The following is a 17,551-nucleotide window of genomic DNA, read 5'->3' on the forward strand; positions in this document are numbered from 1 at the left end:
GAAACCTAAAAAGTGGATGGAGCTAGAGGTCGAAGGGACAATGGAGAGACCCTATGGTAATGCCTAAAATGCATTTCAGGAGGTGCACGGATGGCAATACCCCCCACCCCCCTCCCCCACCCTATAACACGTTGTCGGTTCTGTCATTAGTAATCTCTTAAAAAATTAAGTTATTCGGATTTGAAGAATTCCCCAAAAAACGATAACTATGGGTTAAGACTTAGATGGTGTTTCTAACATTCCAGGACATTATAATGGTTCCTAAAGCTATATTCATATCTTCTATCTAAAACTAAATTTGCAGAGATTTTTATAGAGATACGTGTTGCCATCTGAAAGTCATACAAACTAGAGGGGCACTCAATAGAGAGCATGCCTAAGCCATGCCAAGTATAACTTATTTTGCTCTTAACTCCACTGCGTATTTTTACTTAGATATATTTTCTTCAAACTCTAATACATTTGTCCTTGGATCATACCCCACATGTCCACCAAGTTTCGTTGAAATGGGTGCAATAGTTTGTTCGTAAAGTTGTTCACAAACAAAAAATAAACAAAATATTTGCCTTTTACTTAACATTGCGATTATTCTCAAATTACTGTTATGTACTTGTATTTTGATGTACTTTATCCAAAATGTTACAGATTCATTCTTGGGTTATATCCAACATGACTACCAGGTTTAGTCAAAATCGATACAGCAGTTATTGTGTAAAAGTTGCTCACAAACATACAAATAAATAAACTAAAAACTAAACAAGGGTGAATACATACCCTTCGTAAAATCTTCTATTTTGGCGAAGGCAATTAAACAAACAAAATTACTCATCTCCTTCCCCAGGCCTTCGGAGACTACAGGACAGCACAGTACTATAATTTACCATCTATTCGTAATGGCCAGATAGCATCACGCCATCTCAGCCTGGCGTGTTCGAACTAATTGTGAGACAGAGCCGTTACAGAGGGAGAACACAGCGTAGAAGGAACACGCATAGTTCCAACAATAACGATGACAGATAACCATACGCAACGGTGTTCCACGTTATTTGTTCCACATTATTTGCCCCTATAAAGTCATAAACCCTTCTCCCGATCACGTGCATGTGTTCATGTGATAATCTGCGTTCCAGGTCACGCATATTTTGTTGCATCACAACACGTTTGTCCAGTTTGAAAAGAAGAACAAATACAATTCATTGTATGCTATCCCTGATCGTCATGGGGTAGCAGAGTTTTGACTGGAGCACTCCAGTCTTCTAAACAAGTCATCTTTATGACGACTAGATTAAAGATTTTTTTTTTTTTTTTTTTTTGCTCTTTTTTGGAAGTGAACTGGAAACAAGTTACATTTGTGAACATTCTTTTGCCAAATCATATCAATATTTTGTTTTTATATCTAGTTGTTGATTGTATTCTTATAAAAAAAATGATAAAATTCCCCCACAAATGGTACAGATGTTAAGAGTTGAAATAAAATGCAACGTTTATCTGGATACTTATCGAAACTGTAACTTGTAAAGTGAACTGACTCGTAACAAACTTCGTTAATTCTAATTTAGAATATATATATATATATATATATATATATACATATATATATATGTATATATATATATATATATATATATATATAACAATTTTATATATTCCATTATATTTCCTGTTTATCGAATGTGGTTAGATAAATATCTAAATATTGCTATGAAATATTATTCATTATAGACTGTCATTACGGGCCTGGCAAAAGCAAAGTATTATTCCCCTACGCATATTTATTAGATTAATTAAGAAAAAAATAATAATCAAAGTTCCAGCAACGAAGATGAAATCCGACTCAATAAATCTAAGCAAGGCAAGAAAGACATTATAATGAGTTTATTTGACATAAAAGTGGGTTCCTGTATATACCGTCTTGGTTTAAAGTATGATCAATCAAAACAAAGGAGCAAATTTCGTAAGTAAATATTCTAAGTTCTGGAAATGGGCTCTTGAAAATATAAATCGAATTTATGTTCAATCAATACATGAGTTTAATTTCTTTATATTTTAGTATAATGGTACACGATCTGAGAGAGAGAGAGAGAGAGAGAGAGAGAGAGAGAGAGAGAGAGAGAGAGGAGATTCTACTAAATTCACAGGTCTGTGTGATGCCAGATAATTGTCAATTATTCATTCATTCATATTTCTTGGTAAAAAGGAATAATCAAAGAATTAGGATTTCCAGAACATGATAGTTTTCAATACATAGAAGGGTTATAGAGTGGCAAGAGACTTTGAAGCGGTGTGGCTTGAGAGTAAATATGGATACGACTGAGCTTATGGAAAGCAGGGACAGGATAGTCATACATGAAAGTAGAGGAGCAGTTATAAAAGAGGTGGAACAATTTAGATACTTGGGATCTACTATAAGTCAGGAGGGAAGATGTGAGGCTGAAGTCGAGAATATGATAATAGTATCTTGGGGGGAAGAGGTAGCAGGAGTGGCATGTGATAAGAAAATGTCAATTAACCTACAAGTTAAGAGCTATAGCACAGTAATAAGACTAGTGTTAATGGGTTGCTGTGGCCTGATCGGTAACGTCTCTGCCTGGTGTTTCCCAGTCAGGGGTTCGAGTCCCGGTCAGACTCGTTAGTGCCATTAGTGTCTGCAACCTTACCATCCTTGTGAGCTAAGGTTGGGGGATTTGGGGGAGCCTATAGGTCTATCTGCTGAGTCATCAGCAGCCACTGCCTGGTCCTCCCTGGTCCTAACTTGGGTGGAGAGGAGGCTTGGCCGCTGATCATATAATATATGGTCAGTCTCTAGGGCATTGTCCTGATTGCTAGAGCAATGTCACTGTCCCTTGCCTCTGCCATTCATGAGTGACCGTTAAACCTTTAAACCTTTAATGCATGGATAGGACACGTGGGCTCTAAGACGAAAAGAGGAAGTAAAGCTTGAGAGATCAAAGATGGGAATTCTGAGGAGGATTATGGGAATATCACTGTTTGAAAGACTGAAAAATGATGACATAAGGAGAATGGCAGGCGTAGTAAAAATTAAAAGGTGATGAGTGTGTCATGACGGAGATGGTGTGGGCACATGTTGAGGATGGGTGATGGGGGAGGGAATGAAGATGTCTTAGGAGGATCTTGTAAGGGGATGGGAAAGATCGAAAGGGTGGCAAAGAGTTATACAGCGAGATAAGGTGAAGGATGATATGGAGAAAAGAGGTTTGGTGGAAGAGGATTCATTTAATGGAGGGCATCGGAGACTGCGCTTTTGGCAACCGACCCCTTAATGTAGGGATAGGTGGGAAAGATGTTGGTTTTCAATAAACCTTTTGGATAAATTATATTCTTGTTATGGAAAACTCATTCAGAAACCTGCTTTTACCAGCGGTACAGAAAACAGTGGTTTTCATTTTACCGAAATATTTCCCTTTAGTCCATTATACTGAAATTATTACAATGTGTTTTTTATTTTATTTTATTTTTTTTTTAGCAGATTTCCCTTTAGTCCATTACACTGAAATCATTACAATGTATTTTTTATTTTTTTTTTTTTTTTTTTTTTTTAGCAGGAAGTAAAGTAAAAGTAATATTTCGGTAAAATGAAAATCACTGTTTTCTGTACCGCTGGTAAAAGCAGGTTTCTGAATGAGTTTTCCATAAGAAGAATATCATTTATCCAAAAGGTTTATTGAAAACCAACATCTTTCCCACCTATCCCTACATTAAGGGGTCGGTTGCCTAAAGCGCAGTCTCCGATGCCCTCCATTAAATGAATCCTCTTCCACCAAACCTCTTTTCTCCATATCATCCTTCACCTTATCTCGCCATTTAATTCTCTGCCGCCCTTTCGATCTTTCCCATCCCCTTACAGGATCCTCCCAAGACCTCGTCATTCCCTCCCCCATCACCCATCCTCAACATGTGCCCACACCTTCTCCGTCTTGACACACTTATCACCTTTTAATCTTTACTACGCCTGCCATTCTTCTTATTAACAAGGCACCACAATTCCAACAATTAACAAAGATACTCTGATATTAGAATTACTAAATAAATGTCCAGCTAATTAATGACTATCATTATTATCATTACTTGCTAAGCTACATCCAGAGTTGGAAAAGCAAGATACTATAAGGCCAAGGGCTCCAACAGGGAAAATAGCTGTGAGGAAAGTAAATACGGAAATACGCTACAAGAGAAGTTTAAGAATAATAACATTAAAATAAATCTATAAATTATAAAAACTTCAAAATAACAAGTTATAAAAACTTCAAAATAACAAGAGGATAAAAAATAAGATAGAAAAGTTTGGACGAGTGTACCCTCAAGCAAGCGAAATCTACCCAAGACAGTGGAAGACTATGGTATAAAGGCTAGGGCACTACCCAAGACTAGAGAACAATGGTTTGATTTTGGAATGTCCCTCTCCTAGAGGAACCGCTTACCACGGCTAAAGAGTTTCTTTTACCCTTACTAAGAGAAAGTAGCCACTGAACAATTACAGTGCAGTATTTAACCCCTTGAGCGAAGCAGAATTGTTAGGTAATCTCAGTGTTGTCTGGTGTATGAGGACAGAGGAGAAGGTGGAAAAAATAGACCAGACTATGCAGTGTATGTGTAGGCAAAGTAAAATTAGCCGTAACCAGAGAGAGGGATCCAATGTGATACTGTCTAACCAGTCAAAGGACGCCATAACTCTCCAGCGGTAGCATCTCAAAAGCCATGGAACTATTCTTTTTGAACAACAGAAGGAACTGACTAATAACCATAATCTCAATAATGAAATCAATGACGAATCATTTATACCGACTTCCAATTTTCTTTAATTTTACATTATCTCAACATGAACTGGAGTTTATATCCTCATCTATCGACCTTTCTACATATCTATTTATCTATCTATATGGATAGATAGATAATAATATGCAACAGGTAAGATCATGCTAAATTGAAGGGATGAAATAGACCAATAAGACGAACCACGATGGACCAAACTAGCAACAAGTACAGAAGATACAAAAAGAGTTAGAGAAATATGTTTGAGACTACAGATAGATTAATTATGAAATGAATAACACTACTGAGAACAGACCCAGTAGTTATCGTCTGTAGAAGGTCCGTACTAGAAGTGAAACACCAAGACAAAAGTATTTATCGTAGATTAAAAAAAAAAAAAAAAAAAAAAAAAGTTGGGGAAAGTAACATTTTCACAGCAAATCTGAAGACGGAATGTTCGTATATCGGTACCATAAACCGATGTGTCACGCGAGCATGTTTCCTGAAAGTTTCCTTCTGTGTCACCAGCTAAACTTGGCATCAATCGGATGTGGTAATCATGTACGATTCCAAATGTACCAATTTTACACTTGGTACATAGTTTGTCGACATGGTGTTAAAATGTGTCGGAAAAGATATTTCATATACGACTGAATATTTTGAACATATTAACTGGGGAACTCTAGCTGTGGTTTTAACCACAGCTAGAGTTCCCCAGTTAATATGTTCAAAATATGGTTGAAATACCAGTTTTCTTCTTGTTTTGTTCATGAAGATCGCTCTCTAAACCTCCCTAGACTGTAAGCACTTTAATTGTATACACAGGGAAGAATACAAGAAGGGATGAATAATGACAGCTAAACGAATTATATGTAGGCCTACAGTTGGAGACAGGGTGTGAAAGGGTGCATTTCCTCAGAATGAGGTGTGCCAGGATATCCTGTGTCCAACTGCATGTTGCGAACCAAGCTAATGTTCCCTTATGTGTCGTTTACGATAAAAAGACTTTAGAAAAGTAGAGAAATAAAAAACAACAAATTACTAGAAAGTATAGTTTGAAAGCAGAAACAAAATGACATTATTAATCTTATAAAACCGATGGATTACTAAACTTGATATAATCTGCAAATGGAGAAAAAGTTGTAATTGAGTTAATCAACTTAAATATAGTTTAAAAGAAAGAGTAGAATGACATTAATAACCTTAAAAAAACAATGGATTACTAAACTTGATAGAATTTGCAGATAGAGATAAAGTCAAAATTTATTTAATCAACTTAAATATAGTTTAATACGAGCAGAATTACAATGATAATAATATAATAACAAATGGATTACTATTTCCTCTATTTCACTTTTTTTTGGAATAAACATGCCTGAAACTCCCATTGAAAAATATATATATATATGAAATTATATAATATTCGATTCCATTAGATTTCCAGAAAAATAATTGCTAACATTAATGACATTAATAATCTTATAAAACCAATGGATTACTATTTCCTCAATTTTACTAATTTATTGGAATAAACATTCCTGAAACTTTCATTGAACAAAGAAATTATATAAAATTATATAATATTAGATTTCCAGAAAAATAATTACGAACATCTAACCTAAAATGAGCTCGAAGTATCAAATCCTCGTATACCCCAAAATATAAAATTTACCAACCGGGTCCCGAAAGAACAGGTCAAAGATCTTGAAAAATTAAATTACTCCAGCTACCAGTTTCCGTGACATGGCTGCTATTTTAGGCTCAACTTTTGTTTTCTACATAGGTAAAATTATACAGAAGTCTATCATTTTGTCATTTGTTATAATTAAGTAGATTTACAGTGACTATACTCTCTCTCTCTCTCTCTCTCTCTCTCTCTCTCTCTCTCTCTCTCTCTCTCTCTCTCTCTCTCCATACAGCTAATCGCTGTTGTTAATCGATACCCACTATCCTCAATTAACTTCGTTTTAACCCCTTCACCTTACCTCTCTCTCTCTCTCTCTCTCTCTCTCTCTCTCTCTCTCTCTCTCTCTCTCTGATTTCATTTGCAATCCCCCTTTCGCAGATCGTTTATAAATAAACTTAACGAGCAGACTATCACACTACAATACATTCCCTTACAATTTAGCTCCAGTTTCTCTCAGTAAACTTACTCCACCTCCAACTAACAGAGTCAGATTAGCTTCTCATTTATTATCCATATGTTAAAGATATCAATCGATAGTAAAGTGTGATCTATATTCAGGAGGCCATGAGAAAATGACATATATGTATGGGTTAGCTGATGCACTATTAATGGATTTAGAATGGAGAATTGGAGGTGATATATTTATCCAACTTGTGTGGTTTCTTTAAAAATTATAATGGACTGTACATATCCTTAAATCCTTACAAAGATTTTTTCAAACATACGTATGGTTGCGCATTATATATATATATATATATATATATGCATGCAAACATTCACAGAAGATCACACACGCACACGCCTCACACCATCATCAATCCGCAGTTGGCCAGAGTGATGATGAAAACTTGCCAAACCCCAGACAAGAATAAAGACGTGTTTATGACCCTTTGTTTTGCAGTGGACTAGAAACGACTGGGTTTATATATATATATATATATATATAAATATATAGATATATATACATACATACATGTATAAATGTATATATATATATATATATATATACATGCATACATACATATATATATGTATGTATGTATGTATATATATATAATATATATATAAATATATACATATACATACATATATATATATGAATGTATGTATATATATACATTATATATATATATATATATATATATACGTATGTATATATATATAAATATATATCTATATACATGCATACATATATATGTATGTATGTATGTATGCATGTATGTGTATGTATTTATATGTGTGTGCGTGTGTATGTGTGTGCGCGCACGTGTGAGTATTTGTATCTTTAAAGTTGTTTAGAAAATCTAAACTACTAATTTAGTATGTTTCTCGTGCAAGCAAACATATTACTTCCAATCATGCAATCACTCGGCATTTTCCTGATTACATGGAATTCACTTAGGAATTTTAAAACATGAAATAAGATTTCATTATAGCTTAGGCTGTCATGAATAATTATGATTATTAATTCACCTATTTCTATACTCCCCGTCTGCTTGTCAATTTTCTTGCAATTCCTTGATAGACTTACAAAAGTCATAAAAAGAAGTTTCTCTTTGACTGATTGATTGATTTGATGTTTTCTGGCATCCTGACATCTAACGTCATTGACGCCGATATCATTCATAAATAAAGAATAAAAGAATATTCAATTAAAACCATAAAAGCAAGGATGTCATTTTAAAAGTTAAATAGCTTTCAGAAGATCTGGTTCTGAAGTAGAGCTAAAAATATCGCTAGCTTGGTAAGACACATCATGTCCAAGAATCTTGGCAAGGATGAACCTGCCATCCTCACCTCGAGCCTCAAACTGATATCTAGTTTCTCTTTGATTAACAAATCATTTATACAGTAAATCCAGACTTTAGAACTTCATACTCGCCTATTTTTTCTCTTTGTCAATAGAATTTGTGTAAGTAAATTAGCCGTATTTCGACATCTAATGTTACTTTTTCTTATTTTCTTATCTTATAACCATCTATGAAAAATCTATATTAACCTTTCAACTTCAATGGCATAGTTCTTTTTTATCTTTTAATTAAAAATTTTGACTTATACTTTGACATTCTTTGTCGTGGTAATAAATTTTGGAAGTTATTAAATCAATGTTTTAGTTTTTTTAATCAAAAGCAAAAATAAAACAAGAGTGGGATTTGCATGAGCTTACCTGAGCGTGCTGAAATGTTTAGTATGAGATTATTGGCCTGATTTTGCGTATAACTCTCTCTCTCTCTCTCTCTCTCTCTCTCTCTCTCTCTCTCTCTCTCTCTCTCTCTCTCTCTCTCTTCCTGATTGCGTGCGCTCGTAAAATTATTTTTGTTATTTTACATAACTATCTATCTATCTATCTTTCCATCTACCTATCTATGTTTTCCTCTCTCTCTCTCTCTCTCTCTCTCTCTCTCTCTCTCTCTCTCTCTCTCTCTCTCTTCTCTCTCTCTCTCTCTCTCTCTTTTTTTTTTAATTATGTGTTTTAATAAGTACTCGTATTATCTTATCCATAACTATCTATTAGTTTATACTCGCTCTCTCTCTCTCTCTCTCTCTCTCTCTCTCTCTCTCTCTCTCTCTCTCTCTCTCTTTTCCCAGTTCGGACCCACACATCCACGCACACAACCTCCATCCATTCGCGGATTCAGAAATCAATGGCGAGACCGGGTTGACATAACAAGCTTATTGTTCTTATTTATATCTTAGGTGCGATCATCCATCTTCTTCTCAGGTCTCACACAATCTCCCTTTATCCACCCCCCCCCCCCCACTTTCCAAGATACCCTCCCTTCCTACCCCTTCCTCTACATCGTCTGTATGTCTGTAGATTATTATTATTATTATTATTATTATTATTACTTGCTAAGCTACAACCCTAGTTGGAAAAGCAGGATGCTACAAGAACAGGGGGCCCCAACGGGGAAAATAGCCCAGTGAGGAAAGAAAAAAAAGGAACAAAATTAAAAGAAATATTCTCTATATAAACTATAAAAACTTAAGAAATCAAGAGGAAGAGAAATAAGCTAGAATAGTGTGCCAGAGTGTACCCTCAAGCAAGAGAACTCAACCCAAGAGAGTGGAAGACCATGGTACAGAGGCTATGGCACTACCCAAGTCTGGAGAAGAAAGGTTTGATTTTGGAAATTTACTTATCTTAATTAATTTTTTGTCTGCTATGTATTTATTGTTTTCATACATATCTATTTACATTATACATTCCCTATACATAAGTGATGTATATGAAAATCGAAAAGGGAGAACACTAGGTATTAAAGGATGGAAAAGGCCCTGTTTATAGAGATCCCTGCAATACGATCAAACCCTGATTCCTATGAAAAATAATAAAAAAATAATAATAAAACATTAAATCAATTCTAAATAAAGCTTTAGGCTTCGTTGTAGAGAAACGAGGGTCCTTTTGAGACCTGCTTGGTTTTGGGAAAGCGAAATGGAACGCATAGTTATTGTTAAGGGATATTGGGCAACTATAAGGTCAAGACTGCTGAGGCGTCACCTGATACTACATCTGACGCGAGTCAAAATAAATTGTTATTGATCCAGACAACTTTTGACTACAAAAAATAAAGTAGAGATTTCTTAGAGAAAACTTTTGACTTTACAAAAAATAAAGTAGAGATTTCTTAGAGAAAACTTTTGACTTTACAAAAAATAAAGTAGAGATTTCTTAGAGAAAACTTTTGACTTTACAAAAAATAAAGTAGAGATTTCTTAGAGAAAACTTTTGACTTTACAAAAAATAAAGTAGAGATTTCTTAGAGAAAACTTTTGACTTTACAAAAAATAAAGTAGAGATTTCTTAGAGAAAACTTTTGACTTTACAAAAAATAAAGTAGAGATTTCTTAGAGAAAACTTTTGACTTTACAAAAAATAAAGTAGAGATTTCTTAGAGAAAACTTTTGACTTTACAAAAAATAAAGTAGAGATTTCTTAGAGAAAACTTTTGACTTTACAAAAAATAAAGTAGAGATTTCTTGGAGAAAACTTTTGACTTTACTAAAAGTAAAGTAGAGATTTCTTAGAGAAAACTTTTGACTTTACAAAAATTAAAGAAGAGATTTCTTAGAGAAAATTTTTGACTTTACAAAGAATAAAGTAGAGATTTCTTAGAGAAAACTTTTGACTTTACTAAAAGTAAAGTAGAGATTTCTTAGAGAAAACTTTTGACTTTACAAAAAATAAAGTAGAGATTTCTTAGAGAAAACTTTTGACTTTACTAAAAGTAAAGTAGAGATTTCTTAGAGAAAACTTTTGACTTTACTAAAAGTAAAGTAGAGATTTCTTAGAGAATACTTTTGACTTTACAAAAAATAAAGTAGAGATTTCTTAGAGAAAACTTTTGACTTTACTAAAAGTAAAGTAGAGATTTCTTAGAGAAAACCTTTGACTTTACAAAAAATAAAGTGGAGATTTCTTAGAGAAAACTTTTGACTTTACTAAAAGTAAAGTAGAGATTTCTTAGAGAAAACTTTTGACTTTACAAAAAATAAAGTAGAGATTTCTTAGAGAAAACTTTTGACTTTACTAAAAGTAAAGTAGAGATTTCTTAGAGAAAACTTTTGACTTTACTAAAAGTAAAGTAGAGATTTCTTAAGAGAATACTTTTGACTTTACAAAAAATAAAGTAGAGATTTCTTAGAGAAAACTTTTGACTTTACTAAAAGTAAAGTAGAGATTTCTTAGAGAAAACCTTTGACTTTACAAAAAAATAAAGTGGAGATTTCTTAGAGAAAACTTTTGACTTTACTAAAAGTAAAGTAGAGATTTCTTAGAGAAAACTTTTGACTTTACTAAAAGTAAAGTAGAGATTTCTTAGAGAAAACTTTTGACTTTACAAAAAATAAAGAAGAGATTTCTTAGAGAAAACTTTTGACTTTACAAAAAATAAAGAAGAGATTTCTTAGAGAAAACTTTTGACTTTACAAAAAATAAAGAAGAGATTTCTTAGAGAAAACTTTTGACTTTACAAAAAATAAAGAAGAGATTTCTTAGAGAAAACTTTTGACTTTACAAAAAATAAAGAAGAGATTTCTTAGAGAAAACTTTTGACTTTACAAAAAATAAAGAAGAGATTTCTTAGAGAAAACTTTTGACTTTACAAAAAATAAAGTAGAGATTTCTTAGAGAAAACTTTTGACTTTACAAAAAATAAAGAAGAGATTTCTTAGAGAAAACTTTTGACTTTACAAAAAATAAAGAAGAGATTTCTTAGAGAAAACTTTTGACTTTACAAAAAATAAAGAAGAGATTTCTTAGAGAAAACTTTTGACTTTACAAAAAATAAAGAAGAGATTTCTTAGAGAAAACTTTTGATTCTACAAAAAATAAAGTAGAGATTTCTTAGAGAAAACTTTTGACTTTACAAAAAATAAAGAAGAGATTTCTTAGAGAAAACTTTTGACTTTACAAAAAATAAAGAAGAGATTTCTTAGAGAAAACTTTTGACTTTACAAAAAATAAAGAAGAGATTTCTTAGAGAAAACTTTTGATTCTACAAAAAATAAAGTAGAGATTTCTTAGAGAAAACTTTTGACTTTACAAAAAATAAAGAAGAGATTTCTTAGAGAAAACTTTTGACTTTACAAAAAATAAAGAAGAGATTTCTTAGAGAAAACTTTTGACTTTACAAAAAATAAAGAAGAGATTTCTTAGAGAAAACTTTTGACTTTACAAAAAATAAAGAAGAGATTTCTTAGAGAAAACTTTTGACTTTACAAAAAATAAAGAAGAGATTTCTTAGAGAAAACTTTTGATTCTACAAAAAATAAAGTAGAGATTTCTTAGAGAAAACTTTTGACTTTACAAAAAATAAAGAAGAGATTTCTTAGAGAAAACTTTTGACTTTAGAAAAAATAAAGAAGAGATTTCTTGGAGAAAACTTTTGACTTTACAAAAAATAAAGTAGAGATTTCTTAGAGAAAACTTTTGACTTTACAAAAAATAAAGAAGAGATTTCTTAGAGAAAACTTTTGACTTTACAAAAAATAAAGAAGAGATTTCTTAGAGAAAACTTTTGACTTTACAAAAAATAAAGTAGAGATTTCTTAGAGAAAACTTTTGACTTTACAAAAAATAAAGAAGAGATTTCTTAGAGAAAACTTTTGACTTTACAAAAAATAAAGAAGAGATTTCTTAGAGAAAACTTTTGACTTTACAAAAAATAAAGAAGAGATTTCTTAGAGAAAACTTTTGATTCTACAAAAAATAAAGTAGAGATTTCTTAGAGAAAACTTTTGACTTTACAAAAAATAAAGAAGAGATTTCTTAGAGAAAACTTTTGATTCTACAAAAAATAAAGTAGAGATTTCTTAGAGAAAACTTTTGACTTTACAAAAAATAAAGAAGAGATTTCTTAGAGAAAACTTTTGACTTTACAAAAAATAAAGAAGAGATTTCTTAGAGAAAACTTTTGACTTTACAAAAAATAAAGAAGAGATTTCTTAGAGAAAACTTTTGATTCTACAAAAAATAAAGTAGAGATTTCTTAGAGAAAACTTTTGACTTTACAAAAAATAAAGAAGAGATTTCTTAGAGAAAACTTTTGACTTTACAAAAAATAAAGAAGAGATTTCTTAGAGAAAACTTTTGACTTTACAAAAAATAAAGTAGAGATTTCTTAGAGAAAACTTTTGACTTTACAAAAAATAAAGAAGAGATTTCTTAGAGAAAACTTTTGACTTTACAAAAAATAAAGTAGAGATTTCTTAGAGAAAACTTTTGACTTTACAAAAAATAAAGTAGAGATTTCTTAGAGAAAACTTTTGACTTTACAAAAAATAAAGTAGAGATTTCTTAGAGAAAACTTTTGACTTTACAAAAAATAAAGAAGAGATTTCTTAGAGAAAACTTTTGACTTTACAAAAAATGAAGTAGAGATTTCTTAGAGAAATCTTTTGACTTTACAAAAAATAAAGTAGAGATTTCTTAGAGAAAACTTTTGACTTTACAAAAAATAAAGAAGAGATTTCTTAGAGAAAACTTTTGACTTTACAAAAAATAAAGTAGAGATTTCTTAGAGAAAACTTTTGACTTTACAAAAAATAAAGTAGAGATTTCTTAGAGAAAACTTTTGACTTTACAAAAAATAAAGTAGAGATTTCTTAGAGAAAACTTTTGACTTTACAAAAAATAAAGTAGAGATTTCTTAGAGAAAACTTTTGATTTTACAAAAAATAAAGTAGAGATTTCTTAGAGAAAACTTTTGACTTTTACAAAAAATAAAGTAGAGATTTCTTAGAGAAAACTTTTGACTTTACAAAAAATAAAGAAGAGATTTCTTAGAGAAAACTTTTGACTTTACAAAAAATAAAGTAGAGATTTCTTAGAGAAAACTTTTGATTTTACAAAAAATAAAGTAGAGATTTCTTAAAGAAAACTTTTCTTAAAGAAAACTTTTGATTTTACAAAAAATAGAGATTTTTTAGAGAAAACTTTTGACTTTACCAAAAATAAAGTAGAGATTTCTTAGAGAAAATTTTTGACATTACAAAAAATAAAGTATTACTTTCCAATAGAAAACTTATGACTTCACAAAAAAATGAAATACAGCTTTCCTAGAGAAAATTTAAGAAAACATTTGACTTTACAAAAAAGTAAAGTAGAGCTTTCCTCTCTCTCTCTCTCTCTCTCTCTCTCTCTCTCTCTCTCTCTCTCTCTCTCTCTCTCTCTCTCTCTCTCTCTCTCTCAACGCTTCTTTCCTAGACTCAATCAACAGAGGCATAAAATTCGTGTTTCGTGACTCTAAACAAGAAGCTCCCCTCTCTTTACATTTTCGTCAAACCTTAGGAACTATTAAGGAAAATCTCTCTCTCTCTCTCTCTCTCTCTCTCTCCTCTCTCTCTCTCTCTCTCTCTCTCTCTCTCTCTCTCTCTCTCTCTTACACACACACTCTTTAATTACGTGTGTTTAAATGAATAATCGTATTATTTTACCCATTCTCTCTCTCTCTCTCTCTCTCTCTCTCTCTCTCTCTCTCTCTCTCTCTCTCTCTCTCTCTCTCTCTCTTACACACACACACTCTTTAATTACGTGTGTTTAAATGAATACTCGTATTATTTTACCCATACTCTCTCTCTCTCTCTCTCTCTCCTCTCTCTCTCTCTCTCTCTCTCTCTCTCTCTCTCTCTCTCTCTCTCTCTCTCTCTCTCTGCCAAAAACTAAAAAAATTAAAAACTCATAATAGAGGTTCTGGCGTCTAAATTTCAGGGCGTAAATTAACTAAATCTAAAATAACGCTTGCATGCGTGTCTTAGTTGTTGATGATTAACATGCAATGCGTTTACCGCTTTTTAACATTTATTTAAAAAAAAAAAAAACCCTCTGCTAAGCAACATTTTGTAAGCTTTGTAGAAGTTATGTATTTTAACATCAATTAGCTTTATTTTTTTATCGATTTCTTTATTGAATATTGGTTTGGTTTAATAATGTTTCACTGACATCTTATTTAGGTTGACGATCTTTCAATGAATTTTGGTTTTCCTGCAAACTTGAATCATGTGTAATATGATAGATTTGCTCCATTATAACACTTTGCATTTGCTCTTAAATTTACCAATGCCACCTTGCAATTCTTCATTATATCTTAATCATCCTTTACTATTCCTCCATATCATTCATTTTACCTACACAATCTTCCTTTGCATTTTGTCCTTTTTAAGTGGCGTACTCACCACCTCTCTATTAACTGAAAAAAAAACTTCTTTCCATAACATTCATGAAAGCATGATACGACAACAATCAAAAGGACATTTAATGGTTACTGTCATGTGTTTAGCGTCTCGCTTGGTATGACAAATAGCAAACCAATGAACAATTAAAATGCTCTGCTTCTCACGGGTTGCTCACTGATGCCTCGGTGACTTGTTGCTGTGAATTTGTGCTATAGAAAAGTTCATTACAATTGAAAGGTATAATGAGTTTTACGCATGTATACATATACGTATATACAAATATATGTATATGTATATATATATATATATATATATATATATATATATATATAATGTAAACAATATATATGTATATATACACATATAAATCTACATGTTTGCATCCATGCTAGAGAGAGAGAGAGAGAGAGAGAGAGAGAGAGAGAGAGAGAGAGAGAGAGAGAGAGAGAGAGAGAGAGAGAGAGAGAGAGAGAGCATGGATGCAAACATGTAGATTTATATGTGTATATATACATATATTATTTACACTATATATGTGTATGTATATATATAATGTAAATAATATATATGTATATATACACATATAAATCTATATGTTTGCATCCTTGAGAGAGAGAGAGAGAGAGAGAGAGAGAGAGAGAGAGAGAGAGAGAGAGAGAGAGAGAGAGAGAGAGAGAGCAAATCATAAGCTAAGGTGGGAAGGAATTGATTTACAAGCAAAGTATAAGGTTTTTTTCCGGATCTTTCCGTTTATTCGTGACAACATTCACAATAATATTCAATTTTTTTCCCCAGATTATCATCAAGAATAAAGCTATTCAACTATTATCCCCACGACATTCCAAACATGATACACTCCATAACAACAACAACAACAGCAGCAAAAACAACAAAACGAACGCATCCTCTCGAAGCAGAGGACACGAATGTGAAGAAAACTTACCCGGGGCGCAGAGGCAGTGGTAGGAGAGACCAGGTCCGTCGATACACTTGCCTCCATTCTGACACTTTGGGGCCTCTCCGTCGTATAGTTCAGTGCTGTTGCACACACTTATGTCTATTTCGCAGTTGTCTCCTGACGAAGGAATTGGAAGGGGTTTAGCATGGACAGTTACGCAAACTAAATTGGCAGCAATGTTATAGGTGTCACTGATGATTATGTGTACAACAAAATTAGCAGTAATGTTAAGGATAGCATTGATGACGATGTGTACGACAGCAACAATAATGATAATTAAAATATTACTAATATCAATTATGATAATAATAATGTTATTAATACACATAATATTAACAATAATAATGATAATGATATAGATACCATTAACAAAGACAAAAAGTTGAATAATAATATTAATATCAAAAATAATTATAACAATAATTTGAATAACAATATTAAGCATAAACACCTTTAACAAAATATCGCAGCACACTATACAAATTACCCACTAAACGAATTCAGTGATATGAGGAAACAACTGTGTAATGGCCTGCAGAAGGAAATGGCTGCCTTCATACGCAGTAATAAATCTGGATTACAGTACAGGTAATCCCTAGCTTATCAGGAGAGACAGAGAGAGAGAGAGAGAGAGAGAGAGAGAGAGAGAGAGAGAGAGAGAGAGAGAGAGAGAGATTATCCATCCTATTGCAATAGTCAGTGATATATATATATATATATATATATATATATATATGAGAGAGAGAGAGAGAGAGAGAGAGAGAGAGAGAGAGAGAGAGAGAGATTCTTGAAATCTTCCACGCCTTTCCAATATTCAAGGATGAGAGAGAGAGAGAGAGAGAGAGAGAGAGAGAGAGAGAGAGAGAGAGAGAGAGAGAGAGAGAGAGAGAGAGAATAAGTACTATTGAATCTACGAAAGCAATGTTATTCGTAAAGGAAAATCATCCTTAGAAAATTTCATTCATAAAATATAACTAACGAACTAATCAGCCAGCGCTTCCTTACCCGAATACCCAAGAGGACAGGTACAGATGTAATGATCCAGCAAGTCTTCACAAGTCCCGTTATTTTGACAAGGGTTGCTCAAGCACTCGTTAATTTCACTCTCGCAGTACTCTCCTGTCAAAGTATTCACAAGAAATAGATTAATATTATGGAACAGTTGGCGATTGATTGATTGAAAGTTTTCTGGCATCCTGACATCTACTTGGACGCCGATAGCATTTATTATATATGAAAGATTAAAGATGATTCAATTAAAACCATAAAAGTTAAGATGTCATTATAAAAGTTAAATAGCTTTCAGAAGACCTGCTTCTGAAATAAATCTAAAAATACCACTCGCATAATAGGACACATCCTGTCCAAGAATCTTGGCAAGGATGAACCTGCCATCCTCATCTCGAACCTCAAACAGATATCTATTTCCTAAGTTATCATAACTAGGATATTCGGTC

At 32.3% G+C, this 17,551-nt stretch overlaps 1 protein-coding gene across 2 annotated transcripts in view; it reads right to left on the reverse strand.

Annotated features, from left to right (window-relative positions):
• Nucleotides 1-17,551, reverse strand: part of LOC137648715 (protein eyes shut-like) — a 97,152-nt gene that overhangs the window by 47,323 nt on the left and 32,278 nt on the right. For both annotated transcript variants that reach the window (XM_068381759.1, XM_068381758.1), the window contains exons 4-5: nt 17,100-17,213; nt 16,080-16,211 (exon numbers count right to left, since the gene is read on the reverse strand). In XM_068381759.1, coding sequence (XP_068237860.1) covers nt 16,080-16,211; nt 17,100-17,213 — 246 coding nt within the window. The remainder of the gene's footprint in view (nt 1-16,079; nt 16,212-17,099; nt 17,214-17,551) is intronic.

Source organism: Palaemon carinicauda, chromosome 10, assembly GCF_036898095.1.
Source record: "Palaemon carinicauda isolate YSFRI2023 chromosome 10, ASM3689809v2, whole genome shotgun sequence".
Taxonomy (NCBI): domain Eukaryota; kingdom Metazoa; phylum Arthropoda; class Malacostraca; order Decapoda; family Palaemonidae; genus Palaemon; species Palaemon carinicauda.